The sequence below is a fragment of the Procambarus clarkii genome, chromosome 23 (genome assembly GCF_040958095.1).
Source record: "Procambarus clarkii isolate CNS0578487 chromosome 23, FALCON_Pclarkii_2.0, whole genome shotgun sequence".
Lineage (NCBI taxonomy): Eukaryota > Metazoa > Arthropoda > Malacostraca > Decapoda > Cambaridae > Procambarus > Procambarus clarkii.
Genome location: NC_091172.1, coordinates 9,492,292 through 9,502,917, shown reverse-complemented (window position 1 = coordinate 9,502,917; position 10,626 = coordinate 9,492,292). Strand labels below are relative to the sequence as shown.

General features: G+C 38.9%; 1 protein-coding gene across 2 annotated transcripts in view; it reads right to left on the bottom strand.

Annotated features, from left to right (window-relative positions):
- Positions 1–5,356: 5,356 nt before the first annotated feature.
- Positions 5,357–10,626, bottom strand: part of Gmer (GDP-L-fucose synthase-like protein) — a 37,304-nt gene continuing 32,034 nt past the window's right edge. For both annotated transcript variants that reach the window (XM_045751539.2, XM_069329863.1), the window contains 2 exons: positions 10,269–10,416; positions 5,357–6,704 (listed from right to left, as the gene is read on the bottom strand). In XM_045751539.2, the coding sequence (XP_045607495.1) occupies positions 6,469–6,704; positions 10,269–10,416 (384 nt within the window). In that variant the 3' untranslated portion in view covers positions 5,357–6,468. The remainder of the gene's footprint in view (positions 6,705–10,268; positions 10,417–10,626) is intronic.

Sequence of the window (10,626 nt, the reverse complement as noted above, 5' to 3'; positions counted from 1 at the left end):
CGGTCAGAAGGGTAGAGGCCCAGTTGTTTAGATGGACTCCCCACTCAAGATCTAAGCAATCAACCATTGTCACGACAACAGCACCTGTTGGGCAGTGCAGGAAACCATTAGTGTATATAGTTCGAAAGGGAGAATGCCTTGTGGACAGAGCATCAGTATGGCTTAAAGCATTGTGCTTTGCCTCAAGACAAAGCTTGGGCTCATCTCTAATTTGTTTCTTGGGTAAAAATGGGGGGATTAAGATTGGAAAAGTGGGTAATCAAATTTTCTTTGAGAATACTAAAATCTGCAGTCTGGTATTAATAGTCCCCTTCTTAAATTGCTGTAACCCTTCTTTTAAGGATCTCACTGTTCTCTCAGCCAGGCCATTTGAAGAAGAATTATAGGGGGGGGGGGGGTTGGTGTTACATGTTTAATACCATTCTTTCTTAAAAAAAAATCCTTCATTTTCCCAGAAACAAATTAAGGAGCATTACCTGACACCACCATGTCTGGCAATGCAAAATTACAAAATGTTTTCCTGAGCAATTCATATGTTTCAGATGATGTCATGGAATTTCATGATCACAAGGTAATGCAGGCGATGAGTCACAATAATGTGGCTAAAGTATGTTGACCAGATCACATACTAGAAGGTGAAGAGATGACGACGTTTCGGTCCGTCCTGGACCATTCTCAAGTCGATTGCGACTTCGACTTGAGAATGGTCCAGGATGGACTGAAACATCATCGTCCCTTCACCTTCTAGCGTGTGGTCTGGTCATCACAAGGTAATGCTTGTTATCCATAGGTCCAGCATGATCTATATGAAGTCTAGACAAAGGTTTCCCAGTGCATGGCAAGAAAAGTACTGGGGCCTGGGGTTTCTGATAATTCTTAAAGCAAATGTGACATTTTTAGTTACTTCAGCAATATCCTGGTCCATTTTTGGCCAGAAACCCAACTTCTAGCTTCTGCATTCATAGCATTTATGTTATTATAGCCTACATGCAGCTGTTCCAAAATCTTACATCTCGGTTCCACAGGAACCACCACCACTATTCCTATACAAGAGTACATCCTGGTGAATACTAAGGTCAGCCTTTACTGCAGCATACTCTGACAATAGTAAATTATAATTCCAACCATACTTGACATACTTCATCAACATATTTAATCTGGGATCTCTACTAGCTTCCTTCCTAATAGTTGATGGTGCTACATAGCCTTCCTGACTAGGTCCTTTCTTTTGATAATTACTTACTTGCTTCCTAATAGTCTGGAATGAAATATCCTCCACTGACATAGATTCTACCAGATTAACATATTCCACTGGAATTCAACTCTTCTGTAACAGGCAATCTACTTAATGTATCAGTCATTACATTATCCTTGCCTGGCTTAAATTCCAAATTATACTCAAATTGTGAAAGTAGCAATGCCCATCATTGAATTCTAGCATTGGCATTAACCAGAATTTGTTTACCTCTGCCAAACAATCCTAGCAGGGGTTTATGGTCTGTTCTAGCAAGAAATTTCCAACCCAGCAGAAAATACCTGTTTTTTATGGCATATTTACCTGAGTTTACCTGAGGGCCACTAACACTAGTGGCCTCGACGAGGACAGGAAAGCGATGGCTTGTCGAAAGTTCCCCCATTTGCCTTGATAATCTTTTTTCAGTTTGATTTTGAAATTCAACAGACTGTGCATTTACATCTTCAGCAGGTTCGCAGTTCCATGGGTTAACCCTGTGGGTGAAAAAGCATCTCCTGTTCTTAGTCCTACATTGTGGCTTGAGCTTGAAGCTGTTGCTCCTTGTTTGTGTTACATTTGACCTTTTGAAGAAATTTTCCAAATCAACATCCTCCAAATTGTTTAGTACTGTATTTAAAATTTTCAATGAGATCCACCCTACCATGCCTGGTTAGCCCTGTGGCCTTCAACCATTCCCGATGCGATAGATGACTTATCTATAGAATGATTTTTGTTGCCCAATGTTGCACTTTCTCCAGAGCAGCTATGTTCTTCTGAAGATGGGGGTCTCCATGCTTGGATACAGTAATCCAAATAGGGCCGCACCAGAGATTTATACAACTGAATCACCATCTTCCTTTCCTTAAAGTCAAAAGTACACTTGATTATTCTACGGGTTTGGTTAGCTTTTTTGACTACTGCTGCTACCTGTTGTGCAACTTTCAGCGAGTGGTGGATTTTGACTCCAAGATTCTTTTCTTTACCAATCTGCTGTAATGGAATGTTATTAATTTGGTAGTGTGGCGTGAGTTGTTATGCCTCTCATGCAAGGTCTTCTTGCATTTGTCAATGTTATAAAACATTTGCCAGTCTTCTGACCATTTGTGTAGTTCATGTAGATCTCTTTGTAGGGCTCCAATATCATTATTATTTCCCACTTTACCATGTACAGTACCTTTGTGTCATCTACAAAATTTTATAATGTGGTTTGTGATATTCTCATCTATCATTGATGTAATGACAAAGAGGGTTGGCCCCAAAATGGACCCCTGTGGTACCCCACTTACCACACTTCTCCAGTCAGATTCGAACCCATTTAGTACGACCCTTTGTTTTCTTTGTTTTAGCCATTATTTTAGAGGAGGGCCAAGTTCTGGCTCATGGTCCTCGGTAGGCATAAAAGAATTCTGCAACTGATGGCACCTAGTAGTTTAGCACTATATCAGCATAGTAGCAGTTCCCCTGAAGCATTTCATCACGTTCATTGTTGGTTTTATGTACCATTTCACAGACATTCCAGTCCCTATCACCTTGAAGAATTTTTTTTTCTTCTTTCCTATTCTCCAGTTCTATTTTGTACGTGTGTATTTACCTAAGTGTAGCTACACGATGAGAGCTAAACTCATGGTATCCCATCTTCCAAGCACTCTTTGTCATATAATGCTTTGAAATTACTGATGGTTTTGGCCTTCACCAAAACCTGACGGCTGAGTGGACAGCGCTTGGAGTTCATAGTCCTAAGGTTCCGGGTTCGATCCCCGGTGTAGGCGGAAACAAATGGGCAGTTTCTTTCACCCTGATGAAAGTTCACCAAGCAGTAAATAGGTATCTGGGAGTTAGACAGCTGCTATGGGCTGCTTCCTAGGGGTGTGTAACAAAAAGGAGGCCTGGTTGAGGACTGGGCCATGAGGACGCTAAGCCCTGAAATAATCTCAAGATCACCACCTTCTCACGTCTTATTCCAACCATTTACCACTCTATTTGTGAAACGGAATTTTCTTTTACAGTATTTTTTTGGCAGCTTTGTTTTAGTTAGATTAAATCTATGACCTCTTGTTCTTGAAGTTCCAGGTCTCGGGAATTCTTCCCTATCAATTTTATCGATTCCCATTACTATTTTGTATGTAGTGATCATATCGCCTCTTTTTCTTCTGTCTTCTAGTTTGGAATATTTAATGCCTCTAACCTCTCCTTGTAGCTCTTGTCCTTCAGTTCTGGGAACCATTTAGTTGCATGTCTTTGTACCTTTTCCAGTGTGTTTATGTGCCTTTTAAGATAATGGGCACCATACAACTGCTGCATCTTCCAGCTTTGGTCTAACAAAAGTCGTGAACAATTTCTTTAGTGTTTCACCATCCATATATTTAAAAGCAATTCTGTAGTTAGAAAGTGTAGCATAGGCTCCTTGCACAATGTTCTTAATGTGATCCTCGGGGGACGTTTTCTATCTAGAACCACCCCTAGATCTCTTTATCAGAATTCTTTAAAGATTTCTCACATAATTTATAGGTTGTGTGGGGGGTCTATGTTCTCCTATTCCACAACATGGCATTTATTCATATTAAATTCCATTTGCCAAGTTGTGCTCCATACACTTTCTTTTGTCAACATGTTCATATAATTCTGTATTATATGAATTATAATGTAGATAGAAGGGGACCCTCCTTCCAAATGTTAACACCTCTCCTCCTTCTCGTCTTCCATACACCAACAAGTCTTCAATAAAGGTAAGCTATAAGTTCTTCATACTTTTGTACAAAATGTGTGTATTATGTATGAAATGTATTTTGAAGTTAATATTTTTGAGTGTGGAATGGATTAATTCAATTTACATTAATTCTTATGGGGAAAATTCATTTTGAGTTACGAATTTACGGTTTATGACCTGTCTCTGGGAACGGATTAAATTCGTAAACCAAGGTACCACTGTATTATTTCCATCTGTTTAGCACTGTTTAGGGTGATCTTCAAGGTTTTGATCTTTACCTTTTACGTACCTGCTAATTTTCCTGTAGTCGCAGACATTCTCTATAGTTGTAAGACCTTCCACGAGCCCAACAATTTTATCCACTACTTTCTCGCCTTCTACGGCTCTTTCTGACCTAGATGGTATCTCCTTTTCTTTGCAACCAAAAATGATCAGGGACTTACTTCAATCAACTGTGTTCTGCACCAATTTCAGGTGTGATGCAAATTCCCTTCTGACTTCCAGCCTAATGTTTGTTTTATCCTGGTTGCTGCAGTGTTTGACTTCCTTTACTACTGCTTTTTTTTTTCCTTCTCCTTGGCCACTTGTGCATAGGTGAGTTGCATATCCTTCTTGCACTGTTCTGTAACCCTGTGTGTAACTTACGGCATCTGTACTGACAAAGAAATTCAATAGGAAAAACAGCTTTTTATCTAACCTTTATGTCATTTATGTTTAGATTTGCTTTGACTTCTTCAAAATCTATTTTCAAAAGTTTATTTTTATTTTCCATTGTTTTGCAATTTGCTTTAGATTTATTTTTGTTCTGGCCAAGTCCTTCACTAATCCTTCGAGATCTAAGACTTCGCTACTCAGTGGTCATTACTTTCTCGTAATTTACTGATTATTTCAACATCATAGTCCACAATAATGTTTAATTTTGCCAACTTGTTTTGTAGAACGCTTATATTAATGTTTTCCTCATTAAAACCACCAAAATCTAGTTCCGTTTTATTTTTCATCTCACTGGCGGCCATCTTGAATTTTGTCGTCCGAGCTGTTTTCATTAGGGCAACTTTTTTCTCATCCAATTATTTCACTTTCCCCTGGCACATTCGTGTTATCTCACCTGTTTTTCAAATACACTGCACCTTTATATTTCTTGGGACACCACTCACGTTCATTAACCTGTTCTACAATACTTAGGAATTGGACATATCCTGGAGCTTCTCTGTACTCTACACTGCTGCATGTCAGGTGCGACCTGCAGGAGTGTTTGAAGTATGCACACACTTGTGCATACATGCATATGCATTCAAATTATTAGTCTATATTAGTTAAAAAAAAAATTACTTGCCTTACTTATTCAATAAATATTGAAAGCATTGTAATTTAGGCAGATAGACATGGCAGTATAAGGGTGCAAAACTCAAAAGTTTATCTCTTCTTTTTATTTGCAATACTGTTTATATGCTTAGATCATTGACTTATCAAAATGTTCAGAAAGAAGTGGTCTGGAATACAGAAAAAAAAAGAAACTGAAAGCCATCATCAGGTGTGCAAGGTGCCATAGAATTTACAAGGGTTAATACACATTTTTACATTGCACATATTTAATTTCCTAAATATATTTTCTCTACATTGCATGAAAATGTGCATAAATTATATAAGTGTAGAAATTATATAGTAGTTATTGTACTTGAAAATGTTTAATTTAATACATATTGCATTAAGTGTAAATTGTGCATATAACACTCAATTTTTTTTTATGTGGCAGCGAGCAGTGTGGTAGACCAGTGGAGGTCTTGTCAGCCGAGTCTACTCTTCAAGTGATACAACTTTAAAATATTTTTGAACGGATGACATGCCTGTGCATAAAAGCTAAATGTATGGACAATGCACTCGTGTGTCATCAGAATGCAAAACATTAATTGTTGAATATTTGTTGTCGATCATTTAATAGTAAAGAAAAAATTAAGTACTACAGAGGGTTTGATTATCTGAAACAGGTACCATTTACTGCTCTTTACAAAATGCAAGAATTTGGAAGAAGTATAGAACACTGGAGTAAAAATATATATAACTCATATAAATGATGCTTGCTTCCTTAACATAGCCATTAAACAAAAACAATTATAGTAGTCAATATATGATTAGCAATCTTTAAATTGGAATTCATCAAAATGCTAAGCTACTGGAAAAGCCTACCAGTCTCGAAGAGTAGGAAAAGGTACACCTCATATATAAATGGAGAAAGCCTGAACAGTTTCTTAGTTACAGTTGTAACTGCAAATACAAACATATCTAACTCAAGAACATTATTCATAAAAGGCACTTGTTAATATACTGTACATTTACCAAAATGTTTTGAAGTCTTTATACATAAAAGATATCAATATACAGTAAAGGAATTTGTCTAGTAACAGCTTTTGTACATCTCTTGCATGTGATTACTTACAATACAAAATAAACAAATACTGTGCTCAAAATATGCACACTGTGAAATATAACAAACTCAACCTTGCTACAATTCAAACTAGATTTCCTTTTACTTCCTTGCTGTATCATAATTTTCAATAAACCAATTCACTGTCTCCTTAATACCTTCTTGGATTGGGGTAAACTGGAAATCGGGTAAATATTTCCTCATTTTTGCATTACTGGCAGTCTTCTTGAATTGTCCATCAGCTTTCGAGGTGTCATACACAACCTTCCCCTTGAAATCAAAAGCTTCTACGACCATCTCGCCTGCTTCTTTGATCGACACCTCATCATCTTCATCAACTGTCATCAGAATAGTAAAATGTTAAATATTATGTGGCCTTTATACATGACAAAATTTAACTTAAATTTACAGCATCACAATGAAGAAGAAAATACGAGCTGTGACACGCGAGGCCAAAACCATCAATAGTTTTCAAAGTGGTATATGGTATATGAGGGAAGACGGGACACCACGAGTGTAGCACTCGTCCTGTAACTACATTTGGTAATTATGACCCAAGGCAACACAAGGCCGATGAGGTTTAGGAACATTGACAAGATACCTGGCTGTCAGATCCCTGTTCGACCACCAAAACCCCGGCATGCTAATATTGGTCCAAGATGTATTGACAAACACAGCCAAGAGAATGGCAAATTTCCAAATGTAATTACAGTGGAACCTCGGGTAGCGAACGTCCTTCTTTACAATTTTTTGGGGTTACAAACTCTATTTCTTTAGAAAATTCAAATCGGGTTACGAAATTTGCTTCACCTCGCGACTTTGTTGATACACATATGGGTCGACGGAGCTCGTGGCTCCTGATGACACGGGCGACCACGGTTCAGTTTACTAGTGCCTCCTGCTTAGTGACAATTGCACTTAAATTCTTTATAAAGAATTTCATTTTTCTGCTTTTTTGGTTTTTGAACATAAAAGTAATTATAATATATCACATCATGGGCCACAAGAAAGTAAGTGGTAAGGTTCAACCTAAGAAAATAGTTGTGAGTAGAGGCAGTAGAGGATGTCCCTTCCTCATTAAGAAAATGTGTTTTATGGGAAGAACTACAAAGTTTTGTTGAGAACTCACCCAGATAAAGCTGTAGCAGGCCGTTGCATTGACATTTTTAATGACAATGTGATGTCTTGCTACAGACAAGTGTTAAAATGTAGGGAAAACAAGTGTCTTTAGACTGATTCTAAGTAAGACAAACAAGCAGTGAGCCACAACCAGGTCCAAGTGGTATGCCTGCAAAATGTAGGAGAGTACCCGAGTCATCACTGCTTGATGTAATAATGGAAGGGTAGTCTCCTTCCATTATACTTATTTTAGAAATGATTTATTAATTTTATTATTTCAAGGCCGTTGCTCACTGAACTGTAGCGACAAATTCGAACGAAAGGCACAATGGTGCTGTGTGTACAGGGAACAGATCAGTCCACCTGCGCTACAGTTGTTTTGAAAGCTAGAGCCAATAACAAATAATTTCTCAAATAGCAGATGTCTATCATATTACAGTATATTTTTTGTTTTAATTAGTTTAGAAATATAAATAGGATAATAGTTATTAAAACAATAGTTTTAAAAATAATTTATTAATCTAAAACTTTCAGTCATGAGTCACTGAACTATGATGACACAGACAAAGGAAAACCCAGTGAGGTTTACAGTACAGTATTTCCTTATCTGTCCAACCTCACTCGTCTTGTTTCATCACAGAAAATGTCTATAAGGAGATTTCAACATGTGCCTTACCTACCTTAAGATGATTTTGAGGCTTAGCGACCCTGTGGCCCAGTCGTCGACCCGGCTTCTTCATTGCTGGACTGGTCAACCAGGCCATTGCTCCCAGCCTGACGTATGAGTCACAACCTGGTTGATCAGGTATCCTTTGGAGGTGTTTGTCAAGTTCTCTCTTGAACACTGTGAGGGGTCAGCCAGTTATGCCCCTTATGTGTAGTGGAAGCATGTTGAAAAGCACCAGGCTTCTGATGTTGATAGAGTTTTGTCTCGAAGTACCGATTGCACCTCTGCTTTTCAACGGGGGTATTCTGCACGTCCTACCATGCCTTCTGGTCTCATGTGATGTTATTTCTGTGTGCAGGTTTGGGACCAGCCCCTCTACTATTTTCCAGGTGTAAATTATTATGTATCTCTTCCCGCCTGCGCTCAAGAGAATACAGATTTAGGCTCTTTAGTCGGTCCCAATAGTCTAGATGTTTTATCGAGAGGATTCAAGCAGTAATGGATCTCTGTCCGCTCTCCAGGTCAGCAATTTCTCTAGCTTTGAAATGGGCTGTCATTGTGCAGCCACTGTCATTATATTCCACTCTAGAAAGCACAAGCGTCTTGAAGAGCACGTAGCTAGCTATTCACACTTCAGCCTTTAAATTAATTTACAAAGATACGTGTGCCACAAATCAATGAACGAAAATCATGGAAACTCAAGTCGTTCACTTGTGTAGACCACTCTGGCTGGTGTTTAGTTAATATGGTTCACTTGTGTGGACCAGTCTCTGCCTGGTGTTTGGTTAATATGGTTCACATGAGTGTGGTCCACTTGTGTGATCCAACTTGTCATATGAAGGAATTATTATTTGTAACCTGTAATAGAATGGGAAGTTTTCCACCACTCTGTGAACTCTGTCCCAACATCGTAAGCAAATCCGCACATCCCCTACTTTGGCGAACCAGAGTACGTCAAAACAGGCAAGTAAATCCAGCCTGAAAAGTGTGCGACCTAGCCAGAGATTTGCCAAATCAGGGTTGTACTGTATAGCAATAGTTTAGAAGACAAACCATTATGAGAATGAATTTGTGCACAAAACATCACGTAATCAAGAGTCAGTCTAATAAACAGATCACAAATTGCTACACCTGTAAAGTAAATATATTCAGTCACCAGTATGAAAATCTCAAAATGAAATCTGAAAAATGCGAAGTATAAAAGCCAAGTATAACAACTAAACACAACATTAGGCAAAGGTTGATAGGAACAGTTCCTGAGACCAGTTCCTAGGACAGGCCCCCATTCTATGTGATGTGATGCAGTAGTACAGTAATACTGGGCCGGTGTAGTGTGGCTCTTACTCACATAAAATTAAAAAATGCTGCTTTAGCCCTTGAAGTGTGTAAGTGGCAGGATGAAACAAGAAACAGATGAACAAATAATAAACTTTTCTATAATAATTAACATAACAGAAAATGGTTCCTGCAAACACTTGGCTATTATAACAGAAGAAACAAAACAAGCAAATGAAATCATTAATATGAATACAATACAATATTATACTGGTGAACTGAAGACATCCACCATACCACCACAGCATCTGACACACAACGTAGGCTGGTAGCAGATGGCGGGTGAAAGAAGCAGTGATGACCCCAAGACCACTAGAGAGAGACTGACTTCCATGGGTTGCAGGGCTCTATTTATACCCCTCTGCTGCTGGTGATGTTACGTCTTGTGTCAACGTGAGCAGTAACAAGTGGCTGGCAGTAACTGTTAGTTGGCGGCTGCACAACAGCTGAGTAGAGACTGTATAACTGCTAGTTATTAGAACTACTTGGTAGAGGTGGCTAACTGCTAGTTTGCGGAGGCACTCTGCCTGCCGGCGAGCCACACCATGCACTGGATGGGACGGGTGGTGGAGCATGTGGCAGGTGGAGTATCCATCACAGGACTGGTCTTGGCTGACAGAGGTGGACTTCCAGTGTGATGACATGGAAGGTGAGTGGAAGAGTTTCACTGCTGTGCAGGGGATTTACATGTCAGTGCACTTGGGTAGTCACACAACAAATGCATCAAAAGAAGGAAACAAATTTTATAATCAAACATTTTCCTAATCCCATAGAAGCTTACCAGAGAGAATAATGGGACTTATCTCATCATATTCTCGCAGCACCCATATGATCAGCTTAGCCAAGTCCAATGAATACACAAACTGCCGCAGTGGTCTGCCCGTTCCCCAAACTGTAAAGTCCGTTCCATTTTTCTTGGCTGTATACACCTGCAAATGAGACATTGCCTGAAATAATAATGAATATGAAGATACAGAATAAGAAATGGAACAAGACAGAAATGGATGAGGAAAAGTCAGATGAAGTCACACATTTTACAGGAAAATTAAAGAAATGCCTTAATTAAACAACCACCCTTCTGGTGTGCTGAACACTGGCACCCTGGTGGAGTTCTGAACACCACCATCTTCGTGGTGCAC